Here is a 20,008-nt window from a genome sequence, read left to right on the forward strand (position 1 = left end):
ACCGAATTAATTTAAAATTTTTATTTATTTTTAAAAATTTTAATTATTTAGTTTGATTTTATAAAAAAAATAATAATAAAATTAAATTAACTTATTATTAATAATAATATATTATTTTTGATAATATAGTGATATTAGTGATAATAATATATTATTTTTGATAATATAGAAATATTAAAAAAGTTGAAATATTTTAATTAAATTTTGAAATACTAAAAATAAAATATTTTTTAAAAATTCAACCGATCAAATCGAATTGGATTGAATTAGATTGATTCAATTCAAATTGATTCTATCTAAAATCAATTTGATTCAATTTTTAAAAAAGATTAAAGTTTAATTTATTCGATTCAATTTAATTTTAAACCGAATCGATCGAATACTAACTCTAATAATAATATATCAATTTTTTTTATTTAAAGTCCCACATCGTATGTTGTATAGTATGATAAATTTATCCCACTCAATAAAATTTCAAAATATCTCTGGTTTAAAAAAAATTTCAAAATATCTGTTAAAAGCGTAGATTATTCGGTTATAATTGAATATTTAAATTAATCTTATTAAATTTATTACTTTTATAAATAGTATATTTGATCGAATGTGTATATTTTTTTATTGAAATGAGGATTAAAAATTAAGGAAGTAAAATTTGAAATCTCTTATATTTACTCAAATGTATTTACTATCATCCTATGAGTGCATCAACTGTGTAAACTTCATTGGTAAATAAAAAATATTCATTTTTATTTTTTATTCAGTTTTGGTTAATTTTGATTTGGGAACCGATTAAATAAAATAATTAAATTTATTACTTTATATGTTAATATAATTTTAGTAACAAAACATTATTTTAATTATTAATTTTATAATTTTTATCAATAATATTGCATTTATAATCTACTCATTTATTATCATTTGTTGATAATAAATCGGATTTATTACATATATATTATTAATTAATATTTAATATTAATATGTTTTAATAATATAAAAAATATATATACATATATTAGGGTAACGTTTTTATTCATAAAATAATATATATTTTGTTAATCGTGGGATATTAGAGGTAAGTAAAAAAAAAAAACTCTGAATTTAATTGGTAATTTTGATAGCTTTATAAAAATTTTGTAATATACAAGATCTCTTGGCTGTTATTTCTTTTTTATTTAAATATGGAATTTTATTTTTAATTTTCAACATAATTTAAAATTTAATTTAATTTAATACAAACAATTAATAGTACGATAAAATTAACAAAAATTTAATTAGGTAACCAATTGCTACCATCAAAATGAATAATTTTGAGAAATTTTTTCACATATATTTATCAAATAAAATATTGACATGTAATTAAAAATTAAAAATAATTTTATTTAAAATACAGTGAAAAATTTTATCAATCATACAATCGGTGATTTTCAATTCTCCTTATCCTAAGCTTCCTTTGTTCTCGCGGCGAGTCCAACTCGCACTCCTTTGGGTCTGCTTCCCCTTGTAATAATGAGGGCTCTTTACCTTCCAATCATGCTTTTCCATTGAAGTTCCTCAGCGCTCTGCCGATCACGTTTCTAGGGTAAACTCGTAATATCTCCAAAATCTACACTTCCTCACTCGCTACAACCCTCCCACGTCACTTCCTCCATCCCTAATTGGACAGTGCATTAAACAGTCTCCTATGCGCGTGACGCCAGTAAACCTACTCCAATGATTCAAAAATTACATGATATCACAGTGGATTTTTGTTGTTCCGATACTTGCGTACGGCTTACGTCACCATCCTATCTCTTCCTCACACGCCACCATAACTAATCATTTACGTATAACCGTACATAATGCTCTCAGATTATTGATTTTTGACGGCTAGATCTTAATCAATCTTTTTCTTGCTGCTGATCCAGTGGTGATATTGGTATAAACCTACAAAACGGATGCACACTCGTGCACTGTGTGAAAATGACCCGGAAAAGCTGACAGTGGGGTAATGTATGTATAATAACTTGGAAAAGCTGTATTTTTGCGGAGAAAATTGGAAAAAAAAAAAAAGGGCTAAAAGGGTCATTTTATAGAAAGGGACAAGAGACGCCAACGTGGCAAGAACAAGAACGCGAACAGGGACAAAAGGGGTGAAGTTTTACAAGAGGAGGACACGTGTCCCCATTAAAATCCAAAGCCGACAACGACAAGCGTGAAGATGGGATAGCATTAAAGGAAAAGGCAGAAGCAAGTAGTTGCCCCCGAGGCCCAACCTCTTCTGCAATTGGTTACTTTCTTGACTATGGACACGTGGGACCCCTCAATTCGTAGAAGTTTTGATTGGGTGGTAGGGGCCACACCTGGGGGTGGTAGGAGAAAAAGGCAAGGGGAGGCGAATCTTCGTTAAAGGAAAAAAAAAAAAGAGACAAAGTTTAATATGAAATGGTGTATTTGGTTGACGCGTGGACAGAAGTTGGGGGGCGGGGTCCACCGCTTGTTAGCTAAAGTCCAAACTCAAGTATTTTAAAAAGGAGAGAGAAGGGGGTGGGGGCGGCACGTGAATCGGAGGCGGTAGGACCCGCTTCGCATGCATAAGTCCGGCCATTAGTGCGCCAGCTGACGTGGAGCTGTTGTCACCATTTGAGAGGAAATAAGAATTTTGAGAAGGCATAATTCAATAGCTAAAAATAAAAGTTTTTTTTTTTTTTTAGTTTTATTTGGCGGAATATAAAAGCTAAAATTTTGTGGAAATTCTTTTATTTTTTAAATTGATTTTATTTTATTTTATTTTTATTAACTTATTAGTTTGGATTATAAAAAGGAGATTTGATAAAAAAAATTAAATATTTATAATAATTCATATTTATATCTAATATTTTAAATTTTAGAGGATAAATTTAATTTTTTTTAAAAGTATTAAATTAAATTTAAAAAATTAATAATAAATTATAATATAAATTTTAAAATTTTATTTGATTAATAAATAATTTTTAAATATATATTTTATTATAATAATAATATCATTTTTATTCTTTAATTTTACTTTAATATAATATTATATATTATTAATAAAAATTTAAAATATGAAAGAGAAAATAAAATTTTATTATTTATTTAAAATAGTATTAATAAAAAAATAAAGTATTTTAAATATAAAAAATATAAACAATTTATAATATTGAGTATAAATATTTAATAAACTATTTTAATATATATTATTTATATATGATATTTTATATAATATAAATTTATTTATAGTAAATATTTATTCAGTAAAATATATTTAATATTATATAAAATAAATATAAAATATATTTAATTTTAATATAAAATTTGAATTAAAGAATTATATATTTATTAATAATATAAAAATTTAAATATTATATTATAATTTATTATTAATTTTTCTAACTTTATTTTAGTTCCGTTAGTGATAAATTAAAAAAAATAATTTTATTATTTAAAATTTAAAATATTGAATATAAATGTAAATTATTATAAACATTTATATTTTAAAAATTATTATTTTAAATTATTATAAAAATAATGCTAAAAATTAAACTATTTACTACTTTGATGCAATTTTCATACAATTTACTGAAAATTAAACTATTTACTAATTTAATAAAATTCCATTTGACATAATATTTTTTTTAAGTTGGTTATTCAAAAACACCAAAGTCAATTGAGGTTTTCATGATTTATATGGTAGGAGAGTAATATATTTCTGAAATCGCAAATTTAAATAACGTTTTTAAGAGTTGTTAAGTGCTTATGGAAAATGTAATTTTGATTAACATTTTTTAAAGTAAAGTCTTAATTGTAATGTAACTTTTTTTTTTTAGTTTTAAAAACAACATTTTAACTGACATTCTCAAAAATATTTTACTGCTTTTAAAATTACCATTTTAACTGAGGTTTTCAAAAGCATTTTTTACTCTTATTGTGATATCAAACTTAAAATATTTAATATTTTTTATTTATTCTACAAATCAATATTCACATGACTGTTAATTACAGTATAATTTAAAATATTTACTCAATTGCTTAGTTTTATTTTAATTGTTCATGTCTTTTATTCTCCTCTTCCTTCTATCTTTTTAGACTTGTCTTCATCGTCTTCGATTCTGACCTAACTGTTATTTACACATGAATAACATATTCGTGGATATAAAGTTTCGATTCCTTCAAACAATTATTTAATTTTCATTTAATTTTTTAAAAATTTGATGCTTATTATTTTAGATTGTCAGTTTTTAATTAATCTTATGAATGAAATCAGAATGAGTTCCGGATTCTCAAACACTTTTGCTAAAAACTTAAAAAAAAAAGTTTGAGTCTAATTATTCTCGTGACGATTATCTAGCCTATGTTATTCAGCGCCAATATCTTATAATAAACTCGGTTTGATATCAAATAGACCCTTATTTACTTTTAGATCATAACTTTTTTTTTATCAATATTTATTTCATAAAAAATAAATTTATTTTATTTTTAGAAAATTTAAAATATTTGTAATTTTTTAATACACTTTTTATTTGCATTGATCAATTAAAATAAAATTATTGTTATTGTTATTGCATTAGGATAATTTGTAACTAAAATTTTGAAAATTTTTGTTTTACCAATAGAATGATACCTCATCTTTAATCAATTTATTATTTATCTATGTCTTTTTAAATGTTATACCATGACAATATATATTTATTTAAATAAAAACATATTTGAATATTAAGTTAATTATTTGGTAAAAAAAATATTTTAAAAAATAATTGGGACAATAATTTTTCATAAATGATATTGATAGTTTCAAATGATGAATTTAATTATAATTCATATAGATAAATAAAATGAAAATTAAAATAAATATATTTGTTATAAACTTTAAAATTTAAATCATCTAATTATGTATCACTAAAAGAATTACATTAAAAATGTAATTTTGTATAATTAATTCCTATAATAGCTGGCTTGATAATTAACTTATCGATCCACATAAGTAATTTCAAAAATAAATCAAGCATTTTTTATTTTTATTTTTATTTTTATTTTTTAAGGATAAAATGTATACTAATTGTTAAGTGCATATTTAGTATTATAGTCTAAAAAATGCATTATTTTAGATATTATTGAAAAGAAATAGTGAAAAACAGTTTTATTATTTTTAAAATTTTAATTAATTTAACTTTTTAACTAATACATTTAATATTCACAGACTTAACTGGTGGTAAATACATTTTAGTAAATTTGAGAAATCTCATTATTCTACTTCCCGATTCCTAAATCTTTATTTCAAAAAATAAAAAATTAATATATTTAAAAATATACTATATTTTTTTAACAGCAGCCCTATCAAAATTCAAAACCGACATATGCATAATTTAATCGAAATTAAAAATCGACATATGCATAATTTTTTTAAATTAATGCTCAGTGTATTACATTTTAATAAGGTTATAAAGCTATATACTGAAGGGCTGAGAAAGAAATTTAAAGGTCCAAATTCAATAAAAAAAATATCAAATAAAAGAAAAAAAAACTAATAGATAAATCAAACTAAAATATTAAATCAATTAAATTAAAAAAAGGATACATCAAATACTTATGCTACCGCCTCACATATTACACCAATATTGATATCATATCGCCACATATGTCTCTGAAAACATATTACACAATTGATGTGAGGTTCAGAAATAAATGGAAAAATAAAAATATACATACATTTAAATCTCAATTACAAAATAAAAGAAAAAAAATCTGCAACAGATAATTAAACCAGAAAAAACTATTAAAAAGAAAATCAGAGTAGAGAAAAAATATAACAGAACTCAACTATTTAATAATACAAGATCTGAAAAAAAGAAAAACTCAAAACAAAACAAAATAAAATAAAGCCACCACGGGCACTGACTAAACAGAAATAAGAGACCATGACTCCTAAAAAACATTAAAACAATAATTATGTCCCTAAGACAGGGTACACCCACCACAACCATGTAAGAGCACCAATAAAAAAACGTTATTATAATCACAGCCAATCCCTGCTTACGCCTTTCCTCTCGCAATTCCCTTCCTCTCGAATATTACAACCCTCAACAAAAATAGACTTGAAAATGTATAACTGATAACTGAAAATTGCACCCAACTATTAAACGAAACCAGTTTAATCTGAATTAGTCGAACTTATACTGAAGTTGTTAGTCAGTTTCAATTTATAAATCTTTATTTTTCTTTAAAATAATTAAAAATTTTAATGTGTCACATTAATTACGTGTAATAAATAAAAGTGTGCAAATATGTAAAATACCTATGATTGAATTTGATAATAATAAAATTGTCATTATATTTGATTTGCTAGGAACTAGATATTAATTATTTATTATTATTTAAATCTTTAATTTAAATGGTTAAATTAATTTCTTGTTCAAATGATTAGGAATTTTTTAATACTTAAAATTTTAATTATAATATAATAATAAATTATTTTATAATATTAACAAACGTTAGACTAACTTTAATTAATATATTATAATAATGAATGATTAAGGTTTAGTAGTCATTGAAATCAATACATATTTGTATTATATATTTATATAAAAAATAATCGAAAACTTCATACAAAAAAACACAAATTACTTATAATAAATGATGTAGTATTAATGAAATGATTGTGATTTAGGCCAAGCATAGATTTACAATTTAGTTTTTAAATATTGTCATTATTAATAAGTCAGTCCCTACATTTTCAGGAATTTATTAAAATATTTTTATCTTTTTTTTTTTTACAATAAAATAGTCATTTCATTTATTTCTGTCGTTGAAAATATAGCAAAAGACTAAATTACCCCCTCCTTCTTCTCCTCCTCCTTCTTCTTCTCCGTTGATTCTTCCTTCTCCTCCTCTTCTTCTTCTTCTTCATTCGTTCATTCTTCCTCCTCCTCTTCTTCTTCTTTGGTTCTTCTTTTTCTTTTTCTTATTTGATTCTTCTTCAATTTTTCTTTTTATTATTCTTTTTTAAGGAGGAGGAGGAGAGGAGAGGCACTATTTCATTGATGGAAAAAAACGATAAGAACATTTTAATAGATATAAAAAAAATAAGGACGTTTTAATAGATTTTTGAAAATATAGGAACTGACTTGTTAATAATAGTAATATCAAATGACTAAATAAAGGATTTTATTTGAGGCTAAAATTTGATTTTAAAAATTTTATCTCTCATCCTTTATCTATTTTTAATGAAAAATATGATAGAAGGACTATTTTGTTGACGAAAATAAAAGATAAAGACGTTCTAATATGTTTTTAAAAATATAAAAATTGACTTATTAATAATGGTAATATTTAAGGACTAAATTATAAATTTTTTTTTTTAAAAAAGTGAAAGGGGAAGCTAATGGAATATTGCTATCATCATCATCTTCCTAAACTCTTGAGAATAAACTTTTTGTAAAGACGATGAAAATGAGAAGCAAGCAATGGAAATGAAGGTGTCCCATATCTAAAGACCTATTGAGAGTGGAAATAGTAGTTTAGGACTTTGCACTTCAAATAAGGCTAAGGTCACTATTTTGTAGGGAAATTAATAATGCTTCGTCACATACTATGCATCATTAATTATTTGTCTATTCTTATTCATTCCCCCAACTCTATGGAGCTAATTAATGCTATGCGGCCAATAGGCTTTTATTCATTTGTCTATTCTTATTCTTTCCCCTCCCGAAATATTTTAAAATTTAAATAACGATATCATATCAACACTTATAAAATTATTATTGTACTAATAATATTATGAAAATTAATTATAAAAAATTAATTTTACTATATATAATAATATATTTTAATAAATAATTTATTTTATATTTAATAAAATTATAATTTTACCGTACCTTTTATAAGTTACGAAAATTTAAATAACATAAAAAAGTAGTTTTTTTTTTTTCAATTTTAGAAATATGTGTGTGAAGAATTAACAAATAATGGGAAGGTGGGGTCATGAGTAGGTAATGGTAGGCAAAGTAGTTCAGTATTACATGAATTTAAAAGGAAAAATAATAATAATCACTAGTTCTTAATTATTTAATTTTTTATTTTAAAAAATATTAATTAGTCTTTTCTTTTTTAAAATTATTGACTATTTAATTTCTCTCATTAGTTACAAGGTTTAAATAGTTGTAATCTTAAAATTGTAATATTTTATCGTTGAAATAACATAACTGAATAGTAATGACAAGGACTGAATAATTACAATTTAAAATTATATATAACACTTTATTTATTTATAGTAATGGATTAAATATATGGAGAGATTAAGTAATTAACAATTTGATAAAATGTGAATTAAATAGTTGATGTTTTTAAAATAAAAAATCAAAATTGATTTATTTTTAAAAATAAAGTGATGAAAGAATTAATTTTATTAAATCATGCAAACTAAATAATATTTTATAGTGGTGTATGTATGTGTCAGAGATTCATTGGTATGACATTTCATTAATGCATTTATGCCTTTGTTTGAATCTCAAAACACGTAGTTGCTTTGTTAGATTTTCATTCGATTTTTTAGTTTTATTTTATTTATTTATTTTTATTTGATTTTGATCTATTTGGCCATTGACATACTTGTCTATAACCCTCTATTATATTATCCTAGGGGCCTTGAGAAAACAATGAATCATTGATGGTAAAAAAAAAATAAGGGAGAAATAGAGAATCGCATGATAGAGCAAAATAGCATCTCAAGATTTTCTTATCTTTTAATTTTAATTTGTTCGGATAATACAATCAAGTTTGGTTGCAATTAGAGCCATGATTTGGCAAAAGAAAAATGTGTACCTACCCAATCATGCAATTTCAACCATAATTGCAAAAAATATTATATATAAATATAAATATAGAATTATAATTATTTTTATATAAATTAATAAAATAGAGTAATTTTCTTTTGAAAAAAAATTGCAAAAAGTTTAAAGGCGGCCTGTGCTGCTGATTAGCTTCTTTACCTTACTCTATATATAAAAATAATATATTAATTAAATAGGGGATGGCCCATTTTTTGGAGATAGTTTACCAACCTAGAAGTGAAAATGGTCCCACACATTTGTCCTCACACCACTACCGATATGATAAGATAATTGATTAAATATAATATTAGTTAATTAAGTTAATAAATCAATATAATTATGTAAGATGACGATTATGATGTGAATTTATATAATAATATAAGCTAGGTAGGTTTTGCTTTATGAAATTTCCACATCTCGACTTCTTTATTTCATCTTTGATATCTTTCATGCTTCCTTTTGACACACATGAATCGATTTAAGTATGAAATCTCAAGCTTTTTAATTTTAAAAAAGTGTTATGAGTCATTTTCTTTTTGAAAAGAAATGGGAAATTTTGTTAAAGAAGAGACAAAGAGACTCCATCATAACTATATAGAATACTATATATATATGAACACTTACTACCAATATTTGCTTTAAAATATATTTGGGTCTTAATATTCATGACAAAAGATGCAGCAGAGAATATTGGGTAAGAGATTTAGGGTTTGTGATTTATATTATGATGTGATATTTTGTGATTGCTATTGATTATCACATTTTTCAAATGGACTAATTACCATTATGGGGACATAATTGTACGGCCATGCACTAACTACCCTAAAATCATACCACTTTCTCATCAATGTCTATATAATTTTTGTAGATCAAGATTTTGATTTTGGATACCTAACCATAAAATCAACTAACAAGGTTGGTCTTTTGGGTATCAAATACTGTTTTTAAGTTGAATATTACATATTAATAAGATAAAATTTGATTTTGAAAAGAAAAAGTCACCATCATAATGTATGCTTTTGTTCTTAGATTTCAGTATGGAGACTTCCTTATCATTCTTCTTAATCAAAACCCATTAGTTAATATATATACCTTCTCATTTGAAAATGTCTTGATGCAGTTGAAAAGGAAATTGGAAGCTCACCCATTTTGATGGATGAATAAATAATTCTATTTTTAAAATTACAACTAATCAATAAAGAAGAAAGAAAGATAAAACATTAATTAATTAAAAAGTTTTAAAAACCATATCAACAATACATTTTAGGGTGTGATGACCGCTGAATTTTTCCCACCCATTATGAGGCCGGGTCGATAGTAGCAGCCCACAATCAGGAGGCCTTTAAACCCCGAATAAGTCAGGCACAACCCGTTCATCTTCCTGACCAGATTCCTATTTAAGTCACTCACTCAGACCGGCTCGACCCATTTCAGCCTTGGAGCCAGCCCTTTCTTAGATTCCGGTCCTTTTCCCTTAAACTCGGTCATAAAAAGAGAAGACTGCGGGTCCAGTCATTTCACAGCCTTATCCAAACACGTGCCGAAGGGAATTAAATGCTTGCCTGACACAAGTAGGGGTATGGGGTTATCTCTGCGTACGGACCTGCACCCAGGAGTAAATGGTCCTATAGCGGAGAGACCATTTCGCGTGAGGGAGAAGAAAGAGTATAAAAGGGAAGAAATACTCTCCTCTAGCGCTAAGTTTTTCTAAGTTCACAAAACTCTTGTAAAACCCTATTTTCTGGATCTTAGATCATCATGGTTTAAATGACAATATATTTTAGTAGAAGGTGCGAAATGATAATTTAAATTTATTGTCAATTAAAATTATTTTTTATTAAATATAATGATATTTAATAAGATTATAAGATTAGCAACGAAATATTTCTAATGGTTGCATTAAATCCATTATTTACTAATATTTCTAATTTCTTTTATTTTTTTTAATAGGCATAGTTTTGAATTAATAGTATTACAATCTAATTGATTTTGCAGGCTGCCTAGCTTGGAAGAAACTTTTATCAAGAAATTTATTTTGTTCAGCAAGGTCAATCCACCCTTTGAAAGTTGATGTTGAAAATTGAAAGGTTTCTCCAAACTTTTGTTGAAGATTCTTGCACACTTATTCATCTAGTAAATGAAGAGCATGCATTCAATTCTTTATTCATTTTCTCAAGCTTATTTTCCTTGTATATCTAATTTTTTAGAAATTTATACAGTATATGTAATTTTTTAGAAATTTAAACTGGAGTGTAATACCTACTAAATTTTGGCATCAGAATTTCAAAATCCGAAAATCAAAAATTTTAAAAAATATGTAAAATGAGTTTTTTATAAAAATAAATTTTAATTATTTTAAAACGTGTTAAAAAAATGAAAAGATTTTTTAAAATATTAAAATTCGGCGTAAGAACACAAGTTGTTAAATCCAAACTTTCAATCCAATTATGAAAGGTGTTTTTTTTTTCTTTTTTCTAGTAGAGGCTTTTTTTATTTCTCTTTTTTCGAATAGAGATGAGCTTGAAACAGTTTTAATGATTTTCACTTTTATTTTTCATAAATCTCTTAAAAATTTATGAGATTTATCTTTATTTTGAAGAATCAAGTTGAATTGTCGAAATTTTTTGCCATCAGACCCTTCGAAACTCATTTCTTTCTCCTCCTCAAATTCTTTTTTATTGTATTTGTACTTTCTCCAAAGTCGTGAGTTGGGTCCTCACTTTCCTTTCGATTTTAAGAAGTCTATAAGATGTTTTAAGTATTTTCATGAAATATAAAAGTTGAGAATTAAATATTAAAAATAAACTTAAGGATTGTATGAGTTTCCTTGATTTGATAATTTTATTGAATGCATGTTAAAATTTAAGTTAATTTTAAGTGATTTTTTGTGTTTTGAATTATAAATATATGATTTTGAACTGTTGTTTGGTTGTATTTCAAATGTTATTCGTATTATAGAAAAATTCAAATTCGACCATCGAATTTGCTTATCAGCTTATGAAAGGTACCTTTCCGGCCGCTTAACATATAAAGGTTTGACCTTTAAATTTATAAATAGATTTTAGAGCATCGAATCTGCAGCGAAAATTTATTGTACAACCGTTTTTCTAAATGTAAAAGAAGGTGGAAGTGAATTAAAAGAATGTAAAAGAAGAAGTATTTTTCTAAATGTGTGTATGAAAATAAAGACTATAACTAAGGTAGTTAATAATTGATGAAGAGTCTGACAAAGTGGGTGCTTTCAGATATGCATGAGCAGCTTTCACTGCCCCTAAGAATAGCTAATGTAAAAGGCCGACACTGAGAAAAAAAAAAATGAATGAATAAAAATACAAAAGTCTGCCGTCAAAGTGTTTGAAGTGGATATGAAAATTAATTATTGGCCATTGATTTCAATAATAAATTAATGGGTTTGTATTAATTATTAGCCATTATTATTAATACTTAATTTTTATAAAATTATGATTATTTTTAACCCGTAAAATTTAAAAAATATAACTAGTTAATTTCTGAAAATTTAGAGTTTATATAAATCAATCAAGTAATTATATTTATATATAAAAAAAAATAGACTGCAGACTGATTTTTTATACAAAATTGGTGAATATTTGGCCTTTATATACATGAAAGAAGGGTCAGAGACTGGTCCTGTAAGGACCTATTGTCTTTTTGGTCTTCTTTTACGTAAGTTTATGAGGTTTTCTTTATTATTATTATTATTATTTGTCAGTAGTTTCCTTTATACCCATCAAGTATCATCAACCCAATCCACTGTCGTTTTCTGTTTCCAAAGTATATAATATATAACATCATGTAGGGCTCCTTCAATTTGGAGCCCCTTGAGCTGCCCTATAATATTACATTCAAAAATGTTCTCAAATCAAAATTTATATATAGATTAATTTTTATGAAATTAATTGATTTTTGACAGAAAACCCTAGAAAGTTTTTGGCTCCATTGATAGAAATGAATGAATTTGATGAGGACCCCACAATTGAATTTTTCTTGTAGGATTTAATTGGATGAATTTATTTTAAAAAATTTGGATGGCACATAGAAGAAAACGTGTTTACACGTTTCAAATATATATATGATGCCAGACATTGAAAAAAATAATAATTTTTTTTGAATAAAAACTAAAATATATAAAAAAAGATAATTAGGTATAAACTTTTTTGAGCATTAAAGTAGGTGTTGTGTGGTGGTTGGTCCAGTGTTTCTTAGCAATTTAATTGCTTTATCTTGAAACACTGGCATCCAACCAGAAAATTAAAAAATAAATAAATTAAAATAATTATATCAAAACAATGAAAAAAAGAGAGAAAACAAACAGAAATATGAAAATGACAAAGAGATATTTATTATTGAATTAAAGTAAAGGGGACCCCACCTTCCTCCTCCTCTCTTCACCTGTCTTCTATTCTCATCTTCATCTTTCTTCTTTATTATTATTATTATAATTTATTATTATTAAGCTTTCAGGCTTGGAAGCAGACATTTCCTCGTTTTTCAGCTGTGTGTATCTTCTTCTGACACACACTCAAATCCCAATTTATACTTTATTTTATATTTCTAAATAAAAAATTAAAATATCTTTTTAAATTATTTATCATAAAAATTGGGTTTTTTTTTTTTTTTTTATATGTATCAGATGATGATTTGAACTATGGAAGAGTCATATACTCATATATTTGATGTTTCCACAGGTGCACATCCCAGAAGGAAAAATTTTAACTTGATTACTTCTAATTAATAATAAATTTATGTATTATGATTTTTGTAAAAAAGAAAAAGAAAATAGCCAATGAATTTTGGAAAAATGTAAATTTTTCTGAATAATTTTGAGTGCTATATATAATAATAAATGGTATGGATAATGAGTGAACAAAGATGGGTATCTTTTTCTGAGACTTTTTAACACAGTCTTTCTCTTTACTTCTCTTTTTTCCTTTTCAGTGAGAGAGTTGCAGAGATTTTGGTCTGACAAAGGGCTTTCTCTTATGTGAAGAGCTTGATCATCCAATTCCCATAATATTTTTTTCATCATTCATATATATAGAGAGGTTGGTGTCTCTGTGTTTGTGTTTTCTTTCCTTTCCTTTCCTTTCCTTTCCTTTCCTTTTCCTTGTTATGTACTTTCCTTCCTTCTCTGAATTTTCTTTCATGGGTTTTGGGTCACTGTAAGTGAAAATTCTTGTTTCCTTTGCAGCAGAGACGATGATGAAGCACGTGTCCACTCAGATTTCCATCACAACTGGTTCCCAATAATATAAAAACTAAATAAAACTACAATCAATTCTTCTCTCTCTTTCTTTCTCTATCAATCTCTCTCTATTTCTTTATCTATATATAAAAGCAATCCTTCTCTCATATCCTACTCCCTTTCTCTCTTTCTTCTTCTTCTTCTTCTTCTTGATGTCATGTTCTTACTCTAGAGGATGATGATGAAGAATCAATACGCTAATACATAATCAAACAACCACAGGAATAAGCAACAGTTAATTCTTTATCAACTTATCTTTCATCTTCAAATACTTGTCTGTTTGATCCCAGCAGGCCACCACTGAGAACATATTATCACAGTTTCCTGAAAGACTCCTACCGATTTCAACTCTTTCTTTGATGGGTTGATCGAGAATTCCACACTATCATAAGGTATGTATATGCTATTGGATTTGACATGTGGATGTGAAGTTTAATCAGCTAAGTAACGTAGTCTCTTTTCAGTGCAGAAAGAAGTTTATAAATTTTTCCGAGAAAAACTAATCCGATGGCGACGTACTTTCATGGGAATCCGGAAATCCAAGCAGCCGCTGCAGCATCAGCAGAAGGACTCCAAACCCTCGTCCTTATGAACCCTACTTATGTCCAATACTCCGACACCCCTCCACCACCACCTTCCAACAACCTCTTTTTCCTCAACTCCGCTGCCACCAATCTTTCGCCATCACCACACCTATCTCACGCGCCACCCAGTGCCCAGCAGTTTGTAGGCATCCCTTTGGACCCTAGCTCTCACGATACTTCCACCTTGCATGGACTGATTCCACGAATTCATTACAATCTGTACAACCCAGTTGACCCTTCCTCGGCTGCGCGTGAAACTCCACGCGCTCAGCAAGGACTCTCTTTAAGCCTTTCTTCACAACAGCAACCGGGCTACAGGTCACAGGCTCAAGCCGTGTCAGGTGAAGATATGAGGGTCTCTGGTGGGTCAGTATCTTCAGGTTCAGGCGTCACTAATGGTGTATCGGGGATTCAAGGGATGCTGTTAAGCTCCAAGTACTTGAAGGCTACTCAGGAGCTCCTTGATGAGGTTGTTAATGTGAATAATAATGGTATTAAAAATGAATTGTCCAAAAAGGGTAATGGAATTAGTAGCAATAATAGCAACAAGATGATTGGAGAATCATCGGGTGGAGATGGATCAGCTGGTGGAGATGGTGGTGGGAAGCATGGTGGAGCAGAGCTTACCACGGCGGAAAGGCAAGAAATTCAGATGAAGAAGGCCAAGCTTATCAGCATGCTTGATGAGGTATTGTTCTTTTCATTGTTTTTCATCTCCAAAAAGATGTTCAATTTTGATGAGATTAGATCAGAGAAAGACCCCCACACTTATGGTTTCATTTATTTTTTATTGATTGAAGGTGGAGCAAAGATACAGACAGTATCATCATCAGATGCAGATAGTGATTTCATCATTTGAGCAAGCCGCAGGAATTGGTTCTGCGAAAACATACACAGCTCTTGCACTGCAAACAATCTCAAAGCAATTCCGGTGCTTAAAAGATGCAATAACAGGTCAAATTAAAGCTGCAAACAAGAGCCTAGGTGAAGAAGATTGCCTTGGAGGCAAGCTTGAAGGTTCCAGGCTCAAATTCGTCGACAATCACATTCGACAACAACGAGCTCTTCAACAGTTGGGAATGATCCAGCACAATGCTTGGAGACCCCAGAGAGGATTGCCTGAAAGATCAGTTTCAGTTCTTCGTGCTTGGCTCTTCGAGCACTTCCTCCATCCGTAAGAACTTAAACAAAATCTGCATCTTAGATTACAATAATTCTGCTCATATAAATTCACTTCCAATTTGTGAACATGTGTTTCAGTTATCCTAAAGATTCTGATAAGCACATGCTTGCCAAACAGACAGGGCTGACTAGGAGCCAGGTATGCAGCCAACTCTGCATTTTTACTCTTAGTTCCTCGATCATTGGAGTCCTTATGCGTAGTTGGTCGGTTTTATTACACAGGTGTCTAACTGGTTCATAAATGCTCGAGTTCGGCTATGGAAGCCAATGGTGGAAGAGATGTACATGGAGGAAATGAAGGAGCATGAACGAAATGGATCAGAGGACAAAACAAGCAAAAGCGAGCAGAATGAAAGTTCAGCTTCGAAATCAGTTCTGCATGAGAAAGGTTCAGTTAATGAGAATCAGACTAAAAATTTCAAGTCTTTGGACAGTTCTTCAAACCAGAATCCTCCTGCAATTTCAATATCTACAGCTTCAACATCCCCTGTTTCACGAAATTTAAGAAACCACTCTGGATTCTCCCTCATAGGTTCATCAGAATTGGAAGGGATTACACAACAAGCAAGCCCAAAGAGACACAGAAGCACCGAATTGATCCAATCTCCAACTAGTGTCCCATCCATAAACATGGATGTCAAGCCTGGAGAGACGAACAATGAGCAAATTTCAATGAAGTTTGGCAATGAGAGGCAAAGTAGAGATGGCTACTCATTCATTGGAAGCCAAACCAACTTCATTGGAGGATTTGGGCAATACCCAATTGGAGAACTCGGAAGATTTGATACAGAACAGTTCACTCCAAGATTTTCCGGGAATGCTGTTTCTCTCACGCTTGGTCTCCCCCACTGTGAAAACCTCTCCTTGTCAGGAACCCATCAAAATTTTCTTGCCAACCAGAACATTCCATTGGGAAGAAGAGTGGAAATCGGCGAACTGAATGATTTCGGAGGCATCAACACATCCACACCTCACTCTTCATCTGCATATGAGAGCATCAACATTCAGAACCCAAAGAGATTTGCAGCACAACTGCTGCCAGACTTTGTGGCCTGATGGCTAGCCCATGACCAAGGCCATGGAGGATTCAGGATCTTTTTCGCACTATTTCTTGCTGTTCCAGCCATTAGCAGGGAACAAGGATAATGCATGATAGTGTAAAGAAAGAAGAAACTTCACATAGTATAGGTCTATACTTTGTCATAAAATCATTTGAGTTCTTAGACAGCTTAGGATTTGAGAGTATATGGGTGGAGGATTGTATATTATTTTTGTAAGCTCTGAAGATGGATAGATGGATTGATGTCATAAGAATTTAGTTATTGGGGTATACTAATATTATATTGATTGTGAGCAGATATAGTGTTAAATGTGTATTTCATCATCAAATAATAGGAATCATAATTGCTTAATTTGGTTCCCAAGAAAATGAAAATAAAAATCAGCAATTGCAATACAAGCAAGCTAATTGCACTGTTAATCTAGGATTCAGAACAATAACAATAATATTAATAAACCCATCTCCAGATTCTTTAAGAAGTTCAAATCAAAATGTTAGCATCAATAAGCCCTAGATTTAAGGAAATCCCATGGTCAATTTTCAGAGGTGTGATCTGTAAGCTTCTTGAAGCATCAATATCACAGGTCCCAATCAGGCAAAGGTTACACAGATAAATCACCATTGTTGCAATATACAATTTTCTGATGCATGCATTCTAGCAGATAAGATGGCTAGATGAGGAACACCATAAAGTTCCGCCTTAAAAAAGTTGCAAAATGAGGCAGCAAAATGAAGTCAGCAAGAGTAGGAATAAAAAAATAACTAAACCAAATGTTGCAAAATCATTGCCTAATTGAAGAACAAAAGGAAACACAATAATTGTTTGCTGTAATATAAAAATATAAAAAGGGTATCAGCTATAGCAAAAAGACCCATTTCATTTATTAATGAAGATTGCTTGTTTGGCAAGGAAATTGATATATTTGACCTAAGCTAGTAATACTAACATGAATGAAATTCCTCCTGAACAATTTCTATATTCTTCTGGTAGGGTCGTTCACAGATTCAATTTGACCTAGAAACCACAAGTATAGATTACTGAAATAGGTCTATAGCAATATAATTATTCACAGGGATTAGCGCATGAACACTGCACAAGATACTGCTACCAACAAACTAGATAAATATGAAATCAGCATAAGCTGATTTGATGATATAATGCCATAAGTATAGAGAGATTACACAACTTAACTCTTTTTTTTCTTTTCTTTTGAAAAAGATTACACAACTGTACATCTTCAACCAGAATTAGCAAAATTCACAATTACAAGTTTTATAATCAAATGGATCCTAGAACTGGAAAACTTATAAAAACCTACAATGCAATTCCATATTTTGAAAACTAAGCTAAGAAAAAGTGCGCCTACAGCTTTTGTTGTCATAAGACTTTTCTTTCTATGCCAAGCTCTGATATATGCAGATGAAAGTAAAAAGGAAATAGTTCTTAGCACTAGTTTAAGCAAGATACTCAATCTATGCCCAGTGATTCAACGAGCAATAGGTTGCACGAATTATCGGTATGTTGACCATACTATGGTTTCCCTTTATATCTGCTAGTTTTTCTCTTAGCAACCTTCGACCTGTATCACCATACCACAATAGTCTCAGTAAAGACCCGATAGTGAATTTGCTCATTTCCCAACCATTGTTACAGTCTCTGACTGGTCTCCTGAAGACAATGCAAGAACCATTGAAACAAATGCAGATTCGAAGTCCATCTCAAGCTCCATAGCGTACTCACCATAAGTTGTCACGGGTAAATTAAAGGTTTTGAAGCCCTCACATGGAAGCCAAGCCTTCATCATGTGAAGCCCCTAACAGTCGGCAAAACAACACTGCCATATCCTATTGCTTCTAAAACCTCTGATGCCACCTCAGTAACCTCAAACTTTGTCTCAATTATTTACCTGTTGAACTAGTGTGCTCAACAACCTCAAGTATCTTATCTGATGCATCTACCCAACTGTTGACAAAATCAAACATGATTTCCAACTTGCTTAAATCTGACAGGCTGGCGACTTATCTTATAGATGAGATCGAAATAATTGGATATTCCCAGTCTCAGAAACTGATCCTACAAGTTTACATGATAGTGTCTAATAGATTATTCATCTGGAGAATAGTACCTTAACAGATTCTCTTACAATAGATTCTATCTTGTCGTCAGCAGTAAGTAGAGAGGCATCATCATCTCCAGTGAGCATGTAATCCAGTTGCTCTTGTGCAGAAGTTTTTAGATTATTCACGGGTGAAGGAGGTAATGGTGTAGCAAACTAAACGGCTAACAGAACAAATCAAGTTGATGGATTAACTGGTTGGAGACGAGCGAGAACTGAATCTGCATACAATCCCATGCCTGGTATGATTATAGATTCTCCTTCTCAGCTTCTTCCCAAGGGACTGCTCCTAAGTAATACACACAAGCAATAAAATTTGTGGAGTACCCAAGTTCAACAGCCACTGGCAGAATACCAATGGCATTCTTCACACAATGCTACACATCAGCTGAGGAACCATCTATAACTACATATATAAGGCAACGAAAACTGACATGGTGATCAAAGTCTGATTATCAGCAGTAAACTTCAACAAAATTCTGCGAGTCAACAATCTGGCATGTGGGCGAGTACTCAGAAAGACGGTCAGCAAAATGCTTGCTCTTCTCTACCAGGACCCAAGCATGACAATCAAACCAATCATCTTCACCTTCCTGTTTAGCCTGACCACAGCATCACTGGTTGATCAGTCATCAGACTTAGTCAGTGCCTGCATTTAATTAACCAGAAATCAAAGAAAAATACGTAAGCAGAGTTACAAAATTAGATATCTCAGAAATAATATGCAATAAATAAGAAAGGAAAATACAGGAATAACTTGTTAAGTCAATGCCAGTAAGTTATCTGGTAAAACATCACTTACAACAGTTTGGTAAGTTACATGCAGCACCAAACTGAGTCTATAATAAAACTGAAAAAAGTACCAACACTTATTTTTTACCGTTTATTACATTGGACGGAACCAAAAGGAGTGAATTTTCTTTCGTTGTTTTATCTTTTGTCATTTCTCATTCCATTGCATATTTGCATTCCATCGCATA

General features: G+C 29.2%; 1 protein-coding gene and 1 pseudogene across 5 annotated transcripts; one reads left to right on the forward strand and one right to left on the reverse strand.

Annotated features, from left to right (window-relative positions):
- The first annotated feature begins 13,700 nt into the window (after positions 1–13,700).
- Positions 13,701–17,207, forward strand: LOC110620583 (BEL1-like homeodomain protein 1). 5 transcript variants are annotated; one of them, XM_021764378.2, is made up of 6 exons: positions 13,701–13,885; positions 14,032–14,477; positions 14,550–15,357; positions 15,470–15,843; positions 15,930–15,990; positions 16,074–17,207. In XM_021764378.2, exons 3-6 carry the CDS (start codon positions 14,593–14,595, stop codon positions 16,905–16,907), a joined length of 2,034 nt encoding a protein of 677 aa, XP_021620070.1. In that variant the 5' UTR covers positions 13,701–13,885; positions 14,032–14,477; positions 14,550–14,592; the 3' UTR covers positions 16,908–17,207. The 5 variants fall into 5 exon arrangements, with proteins under 5 accessions (XP_021620070.1, XP_021620072.1, XP_021620071.1 ...); XM_021764380.2 differs by having other exon boundaries at positions 14,555–15,357; XM_021764379.2 differs by having other exon boundaries at positions 14,035–14,477.
- Positions 17,208–18,089: 882 nt separating this feature from the next.
- Positions 18,090–19,683, reverse strand: LOC110620042 (annotated as a pseudogene).
- Between the last annotated feature and the right edge of the window lie 325 nt (positions 19,684–20,008).

The sequence above is a fragment of the Manihot esculenta genome, chromosome 8 (genome assembly GCF_001659605.2).
Source record: "Manihot esculenta cultivar AM560-2 chromosome 8, M.esculenta_v8, whole genome shotgun sequence".
Taxonomy (NCBI): Eukaryota; Viridiplantae; Streptophyta; class Magnoliopsida; order Malpighiales; family Euphorbiaceae; genus Manihot; species Manihot esculenta.